At 39.3% G+C, this 22074-nt stretch overlaps 1 protein-coding gene across 2 annotated transcripts in view; it reads left to right on the top strand.

The window, feature by feature from the left end:
- The window catches only part of usp42 (ubiquitin specific peptidase 42), a 34633-nt gene extending 14127 nt beyond the window's left edge, over window positions 1-20506 (top strand). Inside the window, exons 11-17 of one of the 2 annotated variants that reach the window (XR_009426343.1) lie at window positions 14-646; window positions 749-843; window positions 8942-9853; window positions 17689-17945; window positions 19033-19199; window positions 19262-19341; window positions 19417-20506. Coding sequence is in view for 1 of the 2 variants with exons in the window: in XM_059532015.1 (XP_059387998.1) it covers window positions 14-646; window positions 749-843; window positions 8942-9853; window positions 17689-17945; window positions 19033-19199; window positions 19291-19311 (2085 nt within the window). In the remaining variant the exon portion in view is untranslated. The remainder of the gene's footprint in view (window positions 1-13; window positions 647-748; window positions 844-8941; window positions 9854-17688; window positions 17946-19032; window positions 19200-19261; window positions 19342-19416) is intronic. The other variant, XM_059532015.1, reaches the window with a different exon arrangement.
- Window positions 20507-22074: the final 1568 nt, after the last annotated feature.

The raw sequence follows: 22074 nt of genomic DNA, 5'->3' as shown, positions 1-22074 counted from the left end.
GTGTACTTTGCAGAACTCATTGTTCATAAACGGGAATGGTTCTTCAAAGGAACACCATGGTGGCTCCAAACCCAACAAAAGTTTTTATGGTGTAACCAAATTAGGCTCTGGCCTATCTCATACGTCCTCTTCTGCAACCGCATCCTCTTCTACTTCACTTGTTCGGCCCATGGGCATTCCTGATTCATCCAAGAGACCGAAGTTGACTTTTACCATTGGTCAGAACAAACCTATTAGACCTACTCAGACCCAGTCAAGCCCTAACTGCTCTTTATCTTCAGCCTCTCACCCTCAGCCCACATCTTCCAGTACCTCCGTGTCTACCTCAGGCTTCTCACAGGTCAATGGAACTTGCACTCAAGCTTCTTTCTTGGTTCCTTATGGTCAGGAATCATCTGAGGAATCCGACCAAGAGGCTGGAGCCTTGGAGAATGGATCAGTTAAGCCTTATCTTGCTCCCAAGATAACCAATGGGATAAAGGATGACACCCAGTCCCACAATTCCAGTTCACTGCCTCAGCCTACCCTGAAGACAAATGGATCTAATGGCTTTTCAGAGCTACATGTGCATGAAAATGGATCAGGACCTGCCCACAAATCCCAAAATGGCCTTCCCAGAGCCAATGGTTTTAATCATGTTGATAAGGTACATAGTTCAAATGTCAATTTTTGGCCTTTATTTTACTTATAAAAGCTCCTATTTCCCCCAAAAACTTTTGTTAAAGAAGAGTTTGTTCCTTTTTTTTAGGTTGTGGGTGCACCTCATTCTTCATCACAGACTGCTTATCAGTCTAACAGTTCAGACATGCAATTCAGCTTAAAGCCTGGAAACAGTGAGTCAAGGTGAGATGCTCAAACACCATATTCGGTTTATATATATATATATACATATATAATTGTTTTGTTTGATCTCGTAATAAATATCCATGTTTCATAATGTACACTGCTTTGATGCCTTAATATACTTGTAGCCAGTGTTATTTTAGAAATATTTGCTACTATAGTATTTATTAATACTTTGAATTGGCTTTTTTTGTTATAATTTTTCATTTGAATTTATGATTTGTTTAGTTTTTATTTCAGTTTTAGTAATTTTAGTACTTTTTGTATTTTAATATTTTTTGGGGGGGGGGGGGGGGGGCTGTTGCCAAGGCAATTTGTCATTAATTCAATTCAATTAAAGTTTATTTGTATAGCGCTTTTTACAATACAAATCATTACAAAGCAACTTTACAGAAAATTAAGTTTCTACAATATTTAGTAGTAGCTTATAAGTGGTGACTGTCAGTTTGTGCGCATATGACAGGATTTTTCAGAAAAATTAATACAAGACGTAGTCAGCCAGACGATGAACATTATTAACAGCAATTATTATACGATGCAGACACACTTATAGCAATATTTGTTAGTTCTGTTTGTTGATTCAGGGTTAGCATCATCTGGGGTTCTCTTAGGGGTCAGCATCATCTCTTCTCAGGTGTTCTGGATCCAGACTGGAGCTTGTGTAAATCCTAGTCCCGTGGCAAAACATAGAAACAAATAGAGACATCATTAGCATAGCTGCTGTTCCAACAAAGTAAAATTAATTAGTTTAACCCAAGCTAAAGAATAAGAATGCGCATTTGATCAGATACAACTGCAGTCACAATTTAAGAGATATATTATTCGAATGCTTGGCGAAAGAGATGCGTTTTTAATCTAGATTTAAACAGAGAGAGTGTGTCTGAACTCCGAACATTATCAGGAAGGCTATTCCAGAGTTTGGGAGCCAAATGTGAAAAAGCTCTACCTCCTTTAGTGGACTTTGCTATCCTAGGAACTACCAAAAGTCCAGCGTTTTGTGACCTTAGGGAGCGTGATGGATTGTAACAGGTAGAAGGCTAGTTAGGTACGCAGGAGCTAAACCATTTAGGGCCTTTTTGGTAGGTAATGATAATTTGTAACTGATATGGAACTTAATAGGTAGCCAGTGCAGAGACTATAAAATTGGGGTAATATGATCATATTTTCTTGACCTGGTAAGGACTAGCTGCTGCATTTTGGACTACCTGTAGCTTGTTTATTGAAGATGCAGGACAGCCACCTAGAAGTGCATTACAATAGTCCAGTCTAGAGGTCATGAATGCATGCACTAGCTTCTCTGCATCAGAAACAGGTAACATGGCAATGTTTCTAAGATGGAAGAATGCAGTTTTTGTAACATGGGAAATATGATTTTCAAAAGACAAGTTGCTGTCTAATATAACACCCAGATTTTTGACTGAAGAGGAAGTTACAGTACATCCATCTTAATCACTTACCCCATGTCATTCCAAACCCGTAAAAGCTTTGTTTGTCTTTTTGTTTGTGTCAGCCACGCTGTTAAACATTTTATTTATTTTTAAATATAGGCTACTTTATGAACATAACATTTCAAACATGGTGAAATACTTTAGTCACGGAGCGAAGGCGGAGCGGTGTTTCTTGTATCAATGAGCACGGAGCTGGAGTGGAGTGATTATTAAATGCTCTGAGCACGGAGGGGAAATAGTTGCCACTCCGCTCACTTACTCTGGAATGAGTTTAAAGTTTAAAGCATTCAATTCACAAAGGCCGACTTTTACACAGAGAAAATGCGATCATGCTAGATAAAACTGCACACTTTACAAGATCTCACAGCTGGATTCTACTAAATTCACAAGGTTTGTGAAATTAAATCTAATAATCTGATTATTAGACAGACTTCTGTCTGTATTAGACAGAACTATTAATGACGATTACGACCAAGAGAGAGAGCATGTGAGCACTGTGTGCACTCAGGTGCTGCCGTTCAGCGCCGTCAAAATAAGTCTTGAACACATCGGCCAAGCAGAAAAATTTATCGGCCGATATTTCAAAAATATCGGATGATACATCAGCCTTGGTGATATATCAGTCGACCACTACAGTAGAGCCCTGCACGGACCTCAAATTTAGGCCCTAGCCCGGCCCTGGCCTGAGATACTCAGGCCCCTACCCTTTACATGCTTTACAGGACATGAGGCGCCAGTGCAATCACTTTATCTATCTATTTATAATCAATTTATTTTTTTCAGTGGAAGCAACTTAAAATAGCCTAAAGGGAAAAATAATACATCATTTGGAACTGGAAAAAGTGAAAAAGTGTTGTGACATACAGCCAAGTATGGTGACCCATACTCAGAATTCGTGCTCTGCATTTAACCCATCCAAAGTGCACACACACACAGCAGTGAAAACACACCTGGAGCAGTGGGCAGCCATTTATGCTGTGTCGCCCGGGGAGTAGTTGGGGGTTCGGTGCCTTGATCAAGGGCACCTCAGTCATGGTATTGCTGGCCCGAGACGCGAACCAACAACCTTAGGTTTAGGAGTCAAACTCTCTAACCATTAGGCCGAGACTTACCCCCTAAAGGTTATACTTGTATTTATGTGCACTCACAATATCAACAACAGTGTGCTTTTAAAAATAAAGAAAACAAACATGATGCGCTTTCTGCCATCTCGTCTTAAACAGGAGCGCTTCACAAAAATTAATTGCAAGTCAGCGAATACATGCCTCACAGACATTATAAATAAATCTACAGAAAGCTTTAAATTACCAATTAATTAAATAAATTGAACAAAAACTGCTGTTATCTGCCATGTTAATCAACTTTACACGTGATAAAAACGTGCCCTTAATTTGCTTGGAAAATACTTCTGAATATGGCAGTCATAAAAAAATAAAAAACATACAGTAGCCCAGCCAAATAATTAGTCTATTTTAAAAGTATTGCTCTTAACAGACCTGTGTGGTTTGTATCACTAGTGCAGTGTCCGTTCTCGGCGCATATAAGCCGTGCCTGCAAGAGGTGCACCGCTTCCGGCTCATGCTGTTCTGTAGTTTATTAAAAGTTTATTTATTTTGAATGTCATGTGTCCATATTACAACAAAATGCGACCCTACACTACCTTGGGTCTGCAGCAACACAACTGCCATGCATGAAGTGGATGAACGCTTCTCGACATAATAAAAATGCAAACAGACAGACACACAGAGATTTCTGCCTTTATTGGAGAGAAGAATATGTTCAGCCCCCTCCCTCCAAAGCTTTGAATATTTGGTGTTGATTATTAATAAGCTTCAATGCTCAAAAAATGGTATTCGGACCACCCCTACAATTTTATATTTTGGGGTGGAGTAACCCTTTACGTTTTTCATCTGATATTTATTATATTTGTATTTATTTTTTTACTTTCATTTAACCAATGTAATTTGTACAGGTTTTCATGATTATCAATAATGATTGCTTATACCATTTAAAATTATTAGTTTGTTTTTATTCTCCTCGAAATACAATAGAATTTTAATTAGGGCTCTGCTGGTTATAGCTGTCCCACCACCACAGAGTACCACTGGCTGTGGTACTGCAAAACACGTTTTTGTGAATATTAATTCCCAAATGTGCCACTCGCATGGCCACGGATATTCTACCGGTAAACAGCTAATATTTGATGTAACGGGTGAAATTATATTAATGTTACAGGGTGGGTGTGGGTAAGAAAGAGTAACAGACACAGGTGGGTTGTGGGTAGGGATGCAACGATAACATTTTTTTAGATCCAATCCGATAGCGAAAATTGAGTATCTGCTGATTCCGAGCAAATCCGATAGAGCGCAATTTTTTTTAAATTTTTTTATCAATGTAGAATTTCTATACCTCTCTGTGTTGACCAGATCATCACTCTTTTGTATGTTAAACACAATCTACATATAGATGACTTCATTTTAATGAAAAAATATATAATCATAATTTATGACAAAAATACTATTATAAATTAGGTTAATGCATAATTCAGCAGCAAAAGATACTCTAGATTCTAGAAAAATCACAGTTCCACAATAATTGTATAAAAATCTAGTTTAATTTATTTACAAATAAGTTTATAGGTCTAAAATCTGGTAAAATGTTACACATTGCTCTTTGTATTGTTGTAAAATACATTCATTAAAAAACAAGTATATACATTTATATATAAATATAAAATGTTTCTTTTAAATGTATAGCACAGTAATAAAGGCAGCAACCTATGATAGATAGGACTGAACAAGAAAGACTATTACGGTAATAATTTTTGCGCAGAAAAGTATTATAATACTAAAGGCGGCAATACAGACGGCAATACGCTTATGCGCATCCCGTGCGCGGAATGATGAGCTTGAAACAACACTGAGTCACAGTGTGCAGGCTGCGCAACCCTCAGAGTCCGCATAGAACAGTTAGTAAAACACACACCGCTCGGTTCGTGTTCTTCTTCAGTTCTCTCTTCATAGCAGTTCAGTTAGTGTACTGTTTGAGTAAATGAATTACTCCGGGATATTGGTTTATTTAGACTCCAAGGGAGTGTTAGCCACGTTAAAGTAAATTTAAGTAATTTGTGGATTAATGCTTACTGGAGACACGAACCGTTTCAAACGATTCAGTCCGATTTGGTGATCTGGTTCAACCGGTTTACTAAGAAGAACCGGTAAAATCGAACGATTCGTTTATGAACCGGACATCACTAGTACAAAGGGAAGAGATATTGATATGTAGTGTATAAAATCTGTGCATTAGTTTGAGCCTTTTCTTTGAACAGTTTTAAACCTCAGTTATTGTGTGCCCTTTAAGAGAGTTTCATCATTTTGACTGTAGTAACCGAACATGACACGCAGTTTGATTGCTGGATGGAGGATGACAGACAGCCGCAGCAGAAAGAAGAGTTTATGTGAACTTGAATTTTAATGACTTATTAATCTGTACCTCACATTGAACTATGGAACTGTTTCAGAACACTTTAAAGAGGTGCACGAAAACGTTTTGGTGCCTTTTGTGGGGCTCAACAATAACACCGAATAGTATACACGATCGAATTTACCCCATCCACAGAAAATGGCAGTATCAGAGCCGATACCGATCCTCAGTATCGGATCGATGCATCCCTAGATGTGGGTCCAATAGTCAAGACTATTTTGACTCAATACAGTACAAGCTGGTAGGCAGCTGCTTTCAAACGGTCCCATGCTTGTGATGTAATTTACAGTATGTGCAATTTGGTCGAACTAGATTGTTCACATGATGCAAGCAGTAGTTTTACATTTGCAATAACATTTTATCTTTTAGCAGATGCTTTTATCCAAAGCGACTTACAAATGAGGAGAAGATTATAAGCAATCAGATGAATGAGAGAGCAACAGTATACAAGTGCTGTGACAAGTCTCAGTTAGTCTAGCACAGTACACAACTAGTTTTTTTTTTAATGGAATAGAATAGTACAAAATAGAGTAGGTAATTGTTAGTATTTGTTCATCAGGTGCTGGTGAAAAAGATGTATCTTTAGACTCAAATTGAGATAGGGACACCAGAGAAACCAGCTGGGTACAGTTCAGTAAAAGGTCTGTGATATTGGATTTTGTGACTCTTTGGGATGACGCCACAAGGTGTCATTCACTTGCAGAATGCAAGTTTCTGGAGGGCGCATAAGTTTCAAACTAGCGAGGTTAGGTATATTGGTGCATATCCAATTGTTGTCTTGAGAGCAAACATGAGTACCTTGAATTTGATGCAAGCAGCTACTGGTAGGTAGCCAGTGTAAAATGAAGTGAGGTGTAATGTGAGCTTTTTCGCCTTGTTGAAGACCATTCTCACTTGTACATTCTGGATCAGTTGCAGAGGCTGGATAGTACATGTGGAAGGCCCAACAAGATAGCATTACAATAGTCCAGTCTGGAGAGAACAAGAGCTTGGACGAGGAGTTGTGCAGCTTGCTCTGATAGGAAGGGTGTACTCTTCTTAATGTTGTGTAAGGCAAATTTGCAGGACTGGGCCATTGTAGCAATATGGTCTGTGAAGCTTAACTGATCATCGATCACAACTCAAAGGGCATGTTCTTCCTGTGTCTGTGTGGGTTTACGCTGGGTGCTCTGGTTTCCTCCCACAGCCCAAAGACATGCAGGTTAAGTTGATTGAACATAAACTAAAATTGACTAAAATTGTCCCCAGACATGTGTGTAAAGACCAGACTTGTGTATAGATCAACTGGTTCTGGACATGAATATAACCATAGATGCTGCATTGGTGTTAAGAAAGAAATAAACAAACAAACAAATCTGAACTCCAAGCTTCCTGGCTGTCTTGGAATGAGTTGTGGTTGACAAACCCATCGGTATAGCAAAGCTGTGATGAAGTGATGGGTTGGCTGAGACCATAAGCAGTTCTGTCTTAGCAAGGTTGCGTTGAAGGTGATGGTCCTTCATCCAGCTAGAAATGTCTCTCAGACAGGCTGCAGTGCGACCAGCTACCGTCGGATCATCTGGTTGGAATGAGAAGTAGAGTTGAGTGTCATCAGCATAGCAGTGATAAGAAAAGCCATGCTTCTGAATGACAGATCTTAATGACATGTAGATGGAGAAGAGAAGAGGTCCAAGCACTAAGCCTCGAGGAACCCCAGTAGCAAGAAGTTGTGACTTAGAAACTTCACCCCTCCAAGACACCATGAAAGACCTATCTGAGAGGTAAGACTTGAACCATTGGAGTGTGGTTCCTGAGATGCCCATTTTTATGAGGGTATACAGGAGGATCTGGTGGTTAACTGTATCAAAAGCAGCAGACAGATCCAGCAAGATGAGTATTGAGGATTTGGAAGCTGCTCTTGTCAGTCTCAGGGCTTCAGTAACCAAGAGCAGGGCAGTCTCAGTCGAGTGGCCACTTTTGAAGCCAGATTGGTCCAGGAGGTTGTTCTGTGCAAGGAACATAGGGAGTTGGTTGAACACAACTCGCTCGAGTGTCTTTGCAATGAACGGAAGAAGGGATACCAGTCTGTAGTTTTCTAAAAATGCTAGATTTAGAGAAGATTTCTTAAGCAGTAGGGATACCCGAGCCTGCTGAAATGCTATGGGAAATGTACCAGTGTGAAGAGAGGTGTTGATAATATGAGTAAGCGCAGGTATGACTGAAGAAGAAATTGCTTGAAGTATGAGAGTGGGGATAGGATCAAGTGGACAGGTAATACAATGATTGGAAAGGATAAGTTTGAAAACGTCTCTGAGAGTGGAAAGGAGGAGGAGAGAGAGTGTGTATTTGTCTTTTATGAAGTTATCATCTGTTTGTGGTGTGGAGAATTGGTAATTGATGTTTCTTGTTTTATTTATGAAGAATATTGCAAAGTCATCAGCTGTTAGAGTTGATGAAGGAGAAGGGGGAGGAGTACAGAGAAGAGAAGACAAAGTTTTGTAAATGTGTGAGAGTAACAACAGTTGTTGATTTTATTGTTGTAGTATGTCGTTTTAGCAATGGAGACATGTACAGAGAAGGAAGAGAGGAGAGACTGATGCACAATAAGGTTAGTTGAGTTTTTTGATTTGCACAATTTCCTCTCTGCAGCCCGATGTTCATGGAGAACATCTGACAACCAGGGGCAGAGGGGGTGGTACATGCTGGTCTGGATGAAAGGGGGCAAAAGTTGTCTAAGCAAGATGTTGGAGCAGATAGTCTCAGTAGCACGGTTTGTGTCCAGTGCTGAAAACTGAGAGGGTAAAGGAAGTGAGGATGAAACCATAGAGGATAGGTGAGAGGGAGAGACTGGAGTGTAGGTTACACCGAATGGTGACCTATGGAGGAGTGTGTGCTATGTTAGAAGTGATAAGGAAGTGGTCTGAGATGTGTAATGAAGTACCTGAAGTGTTTACAGTGGAGCAATAGTGTGTTTGTAGCTATTGCTCCAAGTTTTAAATTGTTTACACTATGGATGTTGTGTGCGCTCTCTCTCCTTTTTTTTTGTTAACATGTTGATCTGTATGTTAATATGCGACTTGGTGTTCTTTTTTTTGAGCTGGTCACTCAAATTGTGACAAAGTATTATTAGCCTTTTAGAAATTTAAAATGTAAAACTTCATTAATTAATTTATTTATCCATCCTGCAGCTCCAAACCACCAAGTACTGATGGCCAGCCATGTTTCTCACCTTCAAGTAAAAGGATGAACCCTTCTTCAGAGTCGTCTTCTCAGTTTGCTACACAGGTACAGTCTGCATCTTCATCTAATGTATCATTGGTCTCAAAGACTGCGGACACTGACCTTCATATCCAGACAGCTTCAAAAGATGAGCCAATTCAGGGCCATGATACCCATGCAGACGCTGGCATGTCAGGTCTTCAGGGCAACAACAGTCTCAGCCTCCATGTTGGTGATGGTTACACAAGTCCACACAGGTTAAAGGAAGAGTTTAGGTGCAGTGAAGGAGAAAGCAAAGAGTCAAAGCCATCACACTTAGACAAGTTTGGCTCTGGAGATAGACGGAGTGAGGATCGGAATAGGGTCTTAGATCGCCCACACTTTTCTTCAACTGTGAAAGACAGGGACCGGTACAGACACTATAGGGAATACAACGAAAGAAGCCGGAGTCGCTATGGTCATAGCTATCGCGGGACTCGTCCCTTTAGAGAGCGTTCCACCAGTAGAGACCGGCATCACAGAGATCACCGGGACCGATTCTCACATCACCGTCGAGAGCAACACCATTCCCAAAGAAGACCCAGAAAGGAACGGGACCGAAGTAGAGATAGGAGATTTGTGAGTGACTCTTATCATCCTTCTGGACACCATAACCGGGATGGATATTCCAGTCATAGCCATCGTGGGGTGGATGGTGGCTATGGAAGGATGTCCCATACAGTGAATGGTTCAAAAGTAAGACCCTCATCTCCACATTCTGTCAGCCCACTGCCAGTACATTACAAGCGGAAACGCAGTCCATCAGCTGATGCAAGACAAAGCTCTGATGAGTGCAGAGTGAAGAAATACAAAAAGAAAAAGAGAAACAAAGAAAAGCACAGGTGAGTAATTTTTTACTAGAATACTTTGTTACTGCTTTCTTTTGCATTGTATTAATAGATTTATTCAAGAAAATCTTAAGTGGTCTTGTATTATAATTTCTATAAAGTATTTTAACAGCTGCTTTAAAAGTTTTGTTTGAAAAATGTTTTTTTCATTGACCATTTAATATTTGACTGGATTTAAAACCATTGAAAAAAAGACTAGGCTAGTCAAATTATCATTGAGCGCGTTTACATGCACATTCTTAAGCCAATTATGCTTAATAAGCCTAAAACACATGTGGTTATGTAAACGTGGTAACTCGTTGTCTTTTATCTGAGTAAGGTCATAAACGGCGTAAGCATAAATCGGTTGACACGGGTAGTTTTTGCTCTTACTTTGAATTTGCATGGCATGTAAATGCCATAACCTGCTTTCTGGCGGTTTATTGAAATGTGTGTGTGTAATACGTGACAGGAACGCATGGTTCCCTTTCAAGGGAACGTTGAACTGTGTCCTCTAGAGGTCGCTATGGGGGAGCACCTTCAGTGTGACCGATGTCTGAAGCATATATCTAAAAGCGAACATTGGCTGGCAACAGCCCATGACATCACTACCGGTGCAACTATAGTATAAATGGGCGCAGGGCTTCAAACTGACCATTTGCTTACGTTAGCGTTAAGCTAAACATGACTAGGACTGCATGTTTCTCGCCAGAGGCTTTTCTCGGATACCTGCAGTTTCACACAGCACTCTGCATTCATTGCTTATTTCTTGTGAGGGATAAGCATGAGTTGAATGCACTCATCTCACGAGGAGATGGCCTGTGCTGCTACTGAGAGGGATTTCACCATTTACCCAAGTTTGTAGATAGCATTTACATGAGTGCGTTCTCCTCACTTGGGAATAGCGATGCATTCGCGGCAGCAGTTTTCATTGTAATCTAGTGGTTGGGCGGATTGTGTTTAGCTCCCGTGGGAGCTGAATGCGTGCTGTGCGTTGCGTAGCGATGAGAACATGGAAAGGACTTCACGGGAATTTCTCCCTATCAGTAATTTCCTTCTGTTTATATAGTAAATGTGTAGTGTGGAACTGTCTGCAGTTTTTGGACAAATGGTTTATATCATGTCCTTCTCAGATAGCCACATTATACCGCACTTCGGCTTGAAAAAGAAAAATACATTCTTGTCCCGCATCCACAGATTCCAGCATACTAGTTATGCAAACATCGAAGGAATGTGGGAGAATGGTTATGTAAAGATTCCACCTGTTGAAGAAACGCTGGCCTGCTATCTCTCCATGGGGGAGACATCTTCTCTTAAGGCAGCAGCAGGTCAGGCGGCAGTCTCGTTGCACACCATGGTGGTGCTTCAGGCTTTTCAGGGTGATCTGCTGAAAGACCTGGATAAAGGCAGGGTCTATCCCCTGAAGAGGTGGCAGAGTTGCGTCACACCATTGATCTTCTCTCCATTGGCAGATCCAAAAAAATGGCAGCCATGGTGGTTATAGAGACATCTGTGGGTGAGTCTGGTGGTTATCGGCTTGAAAGAGAAGGGCATTCTTCTTGATACGCCAGGTTCCCCTTCTGAGCTTTTCGGCACATCCGTCGAAACTGTGGTCATGAGGTTTAAGGAGGCCAAGATGTGCTCAGCTGCCTTTATATCATTCATTCGGTGAGTTATCCAGGCTTCAGACTTCGCCTCCATCCTATATCATGAGCCTGAGTCATGCACGGGAGTCATGGTTGGTGAGTACGATCCATTTTCTACTGCTAGTTCTTGTGTATTTGATGCTAGCCTTTCTGCAGCGCTACTTGGACCTGTTCTGTTTTTCTGACTTTAGGTTGACCCACCTGCTAAGTCAGGACCTCCTGCTGTTGACCGATTACATTGATGGTTCACTCATCGTTTCTGGTTCTAGGCTGGTAATAGCCCTCATCATTGGCTTGGACATGCAGCCTGGGCTTCTGATGAAGTCTCCCAGCCAGTGGGTCATTCGTGTGGGCTAGTACTCTTCTGAGTACATGCTACGCGACATGCTCCCTATCCTCTGGCCAGGTGCGAACTACATATTTTCTCCCCCTGAGAGGTCTTCAGAAATTTGAATCATTCCTTAAAGGGATACTCCACCGTGTTTTCATATTAAACTATGTTTTTCCCTTACCTAAGACGAGTTGATACATACCTCTCTCGTCTCAGTGCGTGCACTCAATCGCTTTGGCGCGCGGTGACACTTTGAAAGCACTTAGTTGAGCCCATTCATTCAATATGGGCCAAGCAGAGAAGCTACCAAACACCTCCACGTTTTACCTATTTAAATACAGTTACTCGCGTCGTGTAACTCAACCTAGGACGGTAACACAAAACAAAACGTTGCGCTTTTCTAAGCGTGTAAAATGGATAACTATATTGTGTGGCAGAATACCATGGCAAGTGCTTGTAAGCACTTCGTCTTGGCGCAGTAATATCTTCACTAGAGGGAGCGGGGGCCGGTGAGAGGATTTTTCACGAGTGAAGATATTACTGCGCCAAGACGGAGTGCTTACAAGCACTTGCCATGTCACTGTTGAGGAGCTCAATGCTTTACAAACGATTGGGCCCGTGGGTCCTCACCATCACACTGCCCTTAGGGTTGAACCTATAATCACCCCTCTATGGAGTGGGATGGATTACACTGTGTTCCCTGAGGTAAGAGGGTGTTTCTGAGGAGCAGTAAGCTCTATATGCATTAATGATTATATAGTCCCACTATTTTTTCAGATTCAGGTATGGTTATAAGGGACACACGCTCTCGCATGACACCATGTCCAGCTGCACGAGTGGACTGTATCTTAATAGAGACAGTCCCCCCCACACACAAACACTTCTGGTTGAGCTAAGTAGTACTCCCCTCTCTGTGAGGGTTAGCTATGAGTCGCTCCGTGGCAGTGACATAAGGTATTTGGGCCAATTTCTGCTTCCCTGATAAGCGGTCTCTATTCGGGTCAAGTCAGGCAGTGCTCCCCTCACCTCAGAGGGTTGTCTTTGAGCCTGCCACTCCCAATTGAGTGGCTGAGGACTTTTGGGCATCTGTGAGCAGTGCTCTATAAAATCCATACTATGGTAAGTGCACACGCTAAGCTTTGCAATTGTACATGCAAAGAACTTGGCTTAGACCCGGGTACTCACCTTGGGCTCAGCTCAACTAGTGTGTCTCTGTTTACCAGTGTTAATTTCGTTGACGAAGACAGCATATTTGTTAACAAATTTTTTCTGTGATGAAGACAAGATGTTGACAAGCTAAAACTAATATCTGATGACAAAAACTATGACAAAATATATGCCGCATCTTCGTTAACAAGATGAGACCGGACTAAAATGTTATTTGAGGACTACCAGACATTCAAAATACATCCTTTTGCATGGCGGCGGCAGTGGATGGATAAAATACCAAAACATGAACTATCTGATCTGAAACAATTGCCTTAGGACCCGAAAGGGTAAGGATGAAAGTGACGTGATATATAGCCAAGTATGGTGACCTATACTCCGAATTCATGCTCTGCATTCAACCCATCCAAAGTGCACACACACCGCAGTGAACACACACCCCGCGAGCAGTGGGCAGCCATTTATGCTGCGGCACCCGGGGAGCAGTTGGGGATTCCCTGCCTCGATCAAGGGCATCTCCATTTTTATTGCCGGCCCGAGACTCAAACCCACAACCTTAGGGTTAGGAATCAAACTCTCTAACCATTAGGCCATCCATTCCCCCTGAGGGTGACCAGACTTCCTGTTTTTCTCGGGAGTCACAATTCGTTGTCGATTTACTTAAAGTTAGTGAAGGCAGGATAGGCGGAATCGCATTGATAGAAGTACAGTCTCGCTCCACTTCTTCAGTTCTCATTAAGCGCACAATCAGCTCTCAGCGCTCTGAAACACACACAGCAGTCCAAATGTCCATCGTGTAGAGTATCTCACATAAAAAAACAGTTATGGAGTAAATTAACGTGATCAGTTGGGTGAAAACTGAATGCATGTCAGTATTACATGCATATGCCTTGCGTCTTAAATGCATTCCTACCTATCCATGTCATTATAATGTTAACCAACAAAGTGTTAAATAGCCTATTTTAAGTAAACCTAATGTATCTGAAAAATTTGTTTAATTTGTATCTCTTTCATATGTCTTATTCTGCTTTTTCAAAAATGATAAATTATATATATTAAATATAGCCTATTATATATGAACAACTATATTTTTTATAAGTTGCTCTTTTTTGTTAAAGGAATAGTTCACCCAAAAATGAAAATTGTCGTCATGTATTCAAGTTTTTCCAAATTCAATCCTTTATTCAAAATTGGTCTAAAGAGAGAAGAATTAATGACTATTTTTGATCGAACACATAGAAAATAACTACTAAAATAAATGTTCGTAACTGCAGCTTGACTAAAAGTAATGACTAAAAGTTGACAAAAATGCGACAACTTTTCATCTACTAAAACTATAGAAGACTCGTATGACTAAAATGTGACTAAAACTACTAAGCATTTTCATCTCAAGATAAAGACTCATATGACTAAAATGTGACTAAAACTACTAAGCATTTTCATCTCAAGATAAAGACTAAGTCTAAATCAAAAATCCCTGTCAAAATGAACACTGCTGTTGACACACTTTTAAGGCACTAGGCACTTCCTCTGCCTCTTTGATGTACTAAATTTTTGAGCTAAGCTTGCAGTACGCTACCCTTCTGATTTCTAACGAATATGCTCTAGGTCAAGCCCCCTCTCAGCTGAGAGCTGGGTGTTATGCTCCCTTAGCTAGGTAACTTACTGCTAGCCATTCCAGCATTATACCACTGATCGAGTTGACTTTTCTCAAACACATTGTTCTTGGGATACACCATTTTCATCTATGGGCTGCTCTTTCTGAGTGCCATGAGGGCTGCTTAGAATTGTATCTTAAAAATCCATGTTATGGTAAGTGTGCACGCCAGGGCTCTGAACCGGTTCAAGGAACGAAAACGAACGAAATTTTGACAGAAACAGAAACTAAATCAAATGTTACAGTTCTGAACAGAATCGAAAATTTGAAATGGCCATTAACCGGTTAATAACGTTATTTTATTGTTCCATTTAATATTTGAAATTTGCTGTGAACCAATCAGGAATTCCAGTAGTACGTCCTATGCAAATGTGATTCTGAAGCCAACGAGTGAAATGTCCGCTGAGCTGTGAACTCATCGTAGGTAAGTCGCAATGTTAATGCACCGACCTTAAGAGTTTATCTGAGGATAGTGTGAGATGAATTCAACCATCACACGCACCTGCAATGCTTCTGTGAATGGAGAAAACAGAAAAATTAACCCCTATAGCCTTAACATAAAAAAGAATATAGGCATATACACTAAATATATTTCACTTAAATAATATTGACAGATTAACGAAACAAAAGAAAAAAATTGACTAAATTACTGTTCATTGTGACACGTTCCAAAGTTTTCGGAAAGGAAAATGAAACCGCAGAGTAGTTTTCTTTATTTTGCAAAAGCTTTGCAGTTTTAATTATTTTGCAAAAGCTTAACAGCTTTGAATAATCTCTTGCTTCTGTATAACCAACCAGCTTTGGTATGACCATCACGCCGACACACCATAATTTTGCTATATTGAAGCCTGTTCATTATCAAAATAAAATAGTTAAAGAAACAAATAAAAAGTTACACTGCTCCTTTGTACAAAAATGTTGCGTTCAGCGTGACCGCGCCTCACTGTGCTGATATAACCAATGTGAAGGATAATGTTTCGATGAAAGTACAAACACTATATAATAAATAATATTTTAGCATCCAGATACGTCGGGAACAGGGAAACATTTGGATTCGTGCCGAATGAGAGAGGTAGGCATCAGCTTCACATCAAATTAATTAGTTTTTGGACTGACGTTTTTATAGCCTAAACTTTAGAGGATTTGTTTCAGAGAGAAACTAATAACTGTTTTTATAATGTTTGTGAACATTTTGCTTTAGACTACAGGCATTTTAGCCTTCATTATTTCGGAAAGTAATAGGGCTATTAAAATGCGATGTGAGCCGGCACTTAATTTTATTTTTAATTTTAATTTTTTCACTTTCAAAACGCAATCTTATAATTTTTTTTTTTAACAATGTAGCAAACATTTTTAAATATCTTAAAAGTACTTTGATGTCTTTAAAGTGTTGATAGATTTTTTTTTTATTTTTTTTTTTTTAGTAGCTTACATTTGGCCAAAATCTAGAAAAGATTATGCTGTATTGGCTGTGACTAAGCGCAGCGGGTTATTGGCTAACGTTAGAGCTCTATTTTTTTCCTTTTTTTTGAGTAAAGAAAGAGCTGTACTTTATTATTATTATAATATTATTATTATTATTAGGCAAATTATAGGCAAATAATATTGTTTTAAAAAATAACGGTATTGACCGGTATCTCTTCCACCCAAACCGGTTTTGGAACAGTAATAATATCAGAGGAATGCAGGAACAGAAACGTTCAAATATTGATTCTGCTCTGAGTGAACAGATTTAATTTCTTTTGCGTTTTCAAGCCCTAGTGCACACTAAGCATTTGTGTTCATTCTAAAATCCTGTATGGTAAGGGCTACACAAGGTGACTTTGTGCCCTTTCTTGAGTTGATTAAGCCCTGGTTCCACCTTGGGCACCACTCAACCTTGTATCCTCAGGATACCTACTTTAACAGGGTGTTGCTACTAGGGGCCTGTTGAGACAGTTTCTTCAGCAAGCTCATGCAGAGCAAGCAGTAGCCTTCTGGGTGACAGGACAAGACCTAGTATGATTCTAGGCACTTGGTCGTATCAACTTAAAGGAATCTATTCCTGATTTCAAGCCTTGAGCTCTACCCTGGGCCCAGGAGTCTGACCCTAACAGGTAAGTTTTTGGGGTATGTAGCCTAGGCCTTTGGCCATAGGGGATAATGTCACTGACAGCTGTCTAACATCCCAGGGGCAACTCCAATGACTATGGTAGAGTTGGTACTTAGTGCTCGTTGTAGTTTACTGGCATGCTCTCCCCTTATCATGGTGGCATGGCTATACTGTTCCCCAAAGCAACCCCTAGTGAACGCAGTTCGAAGTTCCCTTGAAAGGGAATGTCTCAGGTTACTTATGTAACGATTACTTATCTAACGAGACACTGCATCTTCTAGGTTTCCTGCCATGCTTCGGACACAAGCTTCAGACGAAGAAGCAGATGACGTGTTCTCCTGGTGTCTATTTATACTATAGTCGCATCGGTAGTGATGTTGTGGGCAGTCGCCAACCAATGTTATTGTCATTTTTAGATAAATGCTTCAGACACCTGTCACACTGAAGGTGCTAGCCCATAGCGACCCCTAGAGGATGTAGTGTCTTGTTCCCTACTCATGGAACCATGGTTACATAAGTAACCTGAAACTTAAGTGCATCTAGACAGAGAAAAATTCTTGCAGTAAAGAAAGAAATATATCACACAAGCAGACTCTTTTATGACTCAGAAAATGATAAAAGTGTGTTCTCATCTCATACAGCAGAAGTAGAAGTGGTTCAGTCAAAATGCTGTATTTATAGCTTTAAGTTTCCCTCTGACATGTTGCAAGCTTTAACGTCACAACTGACAAATGTATGAAACACTCGAGTCAGATATGGAAATTATTATATTTCGACATAACTACAAGGAAATAACCTGATTTATTAATGAAGTTGTAAACACAGCTACTTTGCGATATCAAGTTACTGATGTGCATGTAAAAGGGAAAAACTGGTTATTTTAATAAGCTGATATTTGTGAGTTATCAGCTTACTGGTGTGCATGGAAACATGCTCATTGTGGCATTCCACTTACAGGCACTCAGAGAAGGACCCATCTGAGGGCATTGAGGATAGCAGCTTCAAGAGACATAAAAAGAAGAAAAAGAAAAAGAAGAGGAGGGAGGTTGAGGAGAGGCCTCACACTAGGAGGGATGTCACTCTGAAGCGGGAAGAGCAAGATTCTAGAGCTAGGAATGGTGCACAGAAAGGAAGTCTGCACCACAGCTCTGAGTCTCTTTACAATGACCACCGAGACCATATGGAGGACCAGCAACAGCTCAATGGACACAAAGGTGCTTAATATTTAACAGCTTAGATTTGGTGTCTTTTTGGACAAAACAAAGAAGCAAAGCATGCTTTTGTTTTGCACATTTTTAGATCACTTCACATTGAAATCAAATGGAGAAAAAGAAACCAAAGCATGAATTTAACATGTATTGTGGGGACATTTTCATGGCAGCTAAACACATTTACCCCTAAAAATATTTTCCGGTGAACACTGCTGAATACTGTTTCAATATTACGCATGCATATTAAGTAATGCAAACATTTATAGTTTGCATTATTAAGTAGTAATTATGTCATTTGGATGTTGAGGTGCTTTTTAATTTAAATGAATATTACAGAGATCCCATGGTGTCTTTTTTTCCATCATGTGCCAGAAAAAAAGTGTTTTGTGAAGATATAAACGGGGCCTTTTGAGTGATATGGTTTATCTTTGTGACTTTTCACATTGCGTGGGTCAAAGCTTAGTACCGTATCTTCCGGACTGTAAGTCGCATTTTTTTTCATAGTTTGGCTGGTGCTGCGACTTTATAGTCAGGTGCGACTTATTCATCAAAATTAATTTGACATGAACCAGGAGAAATGAACCGAGAAAACATTACCGTCTACAGCCGCGAGAGGGTGCTCTATGCTGCTCAGTGCTCCTGTAGTCTACACTGAAGACATTGAGCGCCCTCTCGCGGCTGTAGACGGTAATGTTTTCTCTTGGTTCTAAATAAATGCGACTTATACTCCAGTGCGACTTAAATATGTTTTTCCCTCATCATAACGTATTATTGGACTGATGCGACTTATACTCAGGTGCAACTTTTATAGTCCGAAAAATACGGTAGTCTTTTTCAGATAGCAGTGTTAAAACTGAAATGTTTAAGTAAGCTGATGGTATCTTCAGATTCATACAGCATTAAATTGGTTCAACTGGTTTGCCAGTAACTGATTACATATTTACAATCTGGATTTTACCAAACCCTCCTCAGGCTCACATACATCCACAATCACACTTTTAATCTTGGCACAGTATTACACATTCACATGTCATTTTGAGAGAAAAAAAATTAACTAATGCTTTTTCTGTAATGTTTTTTTTTTCCTTAGCTAATGGCCTGAGCTGTTACAGTGGAAGTGGAATTGAGCACACTGGGATGGATAAAGACAAATACAAATATTTTGATCATTCTACCACTGTCAACGGCACAAAGAAACTCTCAAATGGAAATGGAGATGTGGACGGTGTTTGTCACAGGACCCTTTCAGATGTTGAAGTAAGTATAATGTAATAAAACATGCTAAATCTAATGCTATATGTTTTTTATGGTTGTTTTAGTTGCACTGACTGATCTCTGGTTTTCACAGAAAGCCACACATCCTCACTAAAGGGAAGGTGATTTCTTGATCACACCTAAGGTAAGATTTTTTTTTTTTTTTTAAACAAAATAAGCTCAGCTCTAATTGTCTCGTTCCCTCTCTCTTTATTTGAAGACTATGAAAACCACCCATGCAAGCATGTGAAAAACAAAATCTACAGCTACAGTCCCTGACATGGTGCTAAACATTTAGAACATATTGTATTTTTACCACGAGATGATTTTTAAAGTTTCATTATTTTGTCTTTTTCGTTTTTCTTTATTTTTAAGGCTATGGATTTTTAAGTACACTGTACATAAATGAACTTTTGATCATGGGAAAAAAGAATTCTATATGAAGTTAATATATGCGATTAAAACAAAAGCCTGGAGCTTAACATCAGAATTGCTGCTCAGACATACAGACTCAGGATTTTCTCACTTGTGAAGATGAGACGAGCGCTCCCTTTAAGGAATCGAACTTGGGAACGACAAGAACATTTATATGCTGCATCGGCGGAGAAAGACTGCTTGTCTCTTGGCTTCAAGTTATGATGTCACCATTTTCACATATCGGTTGAGAGAACGGTCTCAAAGGAGCAGCCTTTGCTAATGCTACGTGTGCACTTACATCACAGTTAACCTGGACACACTTGAGGACATAAGATGTTTGCTTTGCTGTCTCTTGTACCTCTCTTTTTAGCATCTCACTGTATTACTCTCTCTGAAATTCCTCAATCAAACCTATCTAGAATGCAAGTTCATTGCATCTTTTTTGTTTTTAACTCTCATTGTTTAGTTTTCTTGAATCCGCTTTGATTTTAGTCAAGATAATACTGTGAATTTAAGTTGAACTGTACTATCAGTTGTTTGTTTTTGGTCCTGTATCAGGAGTTCAATAGAGAAACTTTCTGTAAAGCCACTCGTAATGTAGACCATGTTCTCTGAACATTTGTCAACTTTTTTTTTTTTTTCTTCTTCAGCAAAATGAAACAGACATGAAAATGGTTATATTCAGCTTCATTTTACTGTAGCATGTCAAAGAAAATGTATACAGTGTACAATATGTTGAGTGAGAGGAAACAGCCTTAATGTCTGAAATTGTAATTTTTCTCTCACTATGTTTACAAAGTTTTGTTGGAGTGAATGAACTTATGTGAAGATGGGAAGTGTTTGGTTTTGTAAAGGGCAGGGTTTCCTTTTTACATATAAAGAATGACTTGTGAGATTTGTTTTGTTCTGTGAAAAATATCTTAGTTGATGTCAAAGTGCAGCACTTTCTTTGTTTCAGCTATATTTCAGTAATCGTAACAGCTTAAGACAGACTTTAATTTTCCTTTGCCCTATACACCAGCAAACCATGCTGTAATGGTCATTTATTTACATCTAAAATACGACAAAAAAAAAAAAACAATGAAAGCGGCTTAATGTAGAACTGCACGAAATTATTAATTAGTAGACTAGAATGCACAGTACTTGCAAAGCAATAACATTCAAAATACTTCAACTTTTTTTTATTACTAATGCAACATGGCTCCCTAAGTACATGAGAAAGAAAAGGGAAAAAAAGAATTAATTCCCTCAACTAATATTGGGATCTGTTATTAATTTGAGAAAAATGGTTTGTTTAGTGATTTATAGATTTAAAATGATGGCATCCCTTGCCACGTTCTTCAAAAAGACTCTGAACGCTTATCTTGACAAAAATAGGTTGAAGAAAGTATTTATTATTCGTTTGGCTGTGATTGAGGGTGCCATTTTTGTGAGTGTTTTGAATAAATGAAAGGATAAACAGTAACAACATTTTCCAGTCCATTGGCTCATGTTTACTAACTATACAAATATTAGTAGAGGACACTGAATATTGCTTGGAGAGAGAAAAAAAAAAACCAATGGTATAATTACAGCATTTACCATTTATGTACACCACCTCATTTTCCAAGTAAAGGATATGCACTGTAGCCTGGAAACTTAAAAGTGGGAAGAGCCACAATTAGGTAGTAGAGTAAAATTGGGGTGGAGGCCTGCAGTGGATACCCGTTACAGTGAGATGTAGGACAGGACAAGCAGCTCACGAATAATTGGAGAAATAGCTTCTCTGTGTCCTCAATGAAGTCAAATCTTTGCAGAATCTCAACATAAAAATGTTTTATTAGATCAGTGCCAAAGGCTTCATTGACCGTAATGACAAATCTGTTTCATCTGAGATATCTGAATTACTATTTACACACACAGGGTTCGGAAATACAGTCTTCAGAGCATGCTGCATATTTACCATAGAAATGTTGAGCAGAATAATAGTGACTTTTTTATTTATATTAACTATAATAGTAATATCCTAAAACCTTAAATAAAATTATGCAGGTATTCGATTTTAAGCTGGGTTTGGCTGCGCATCGCTATGGTTTTGTCTGTCTTAACAGGTAAACCTAGAAAAGGGGGCCTCATTGTTGATGAATTTGTCATAAATCGTATTCTCTATATTTCACTGATTAGTATTGCTGTCCTACATGGAACTGGACGGTAATGACAGTTGACTGGTTAATTTAAATCATATTGATTAATATTTTCGCAGTGTATCTATGAGTATTTCCTGTACACTTTGCAATAAACTATGAGAAATAATGAGTTTCATGTTTACAGAGTTATACACCCTTCACTTAAAATATCTCAGCTGAATAGCTGTATACAAAAATTGCATATACATCCATTTTAGATCCATAGAGTTTCTAAAATAGTTCAAATAATAAAAAAATAATTATGGCTTTTGTGATATTATTTGTGTGTGTGTGTA

The sequence above is a fragment of the Carassius carassius genome, chromosome 40, assembly GCF_963082965.1.
Source record: "Carassius carassius chromosome 40, fCarCar2.1, whole genome shotgun sequence".
Lineage (NCBI taxonomy): Eukaryota > Metazoa > Chordata > Actinopteri > Cypriniformes > Cyprinidae > Carassius > Carassius carassius.
The sequence above is the reverse complement of the archived record's forward strand: the minus strand, read 5'-3'. Positions and strand labels throughout refer to the sequence as shown.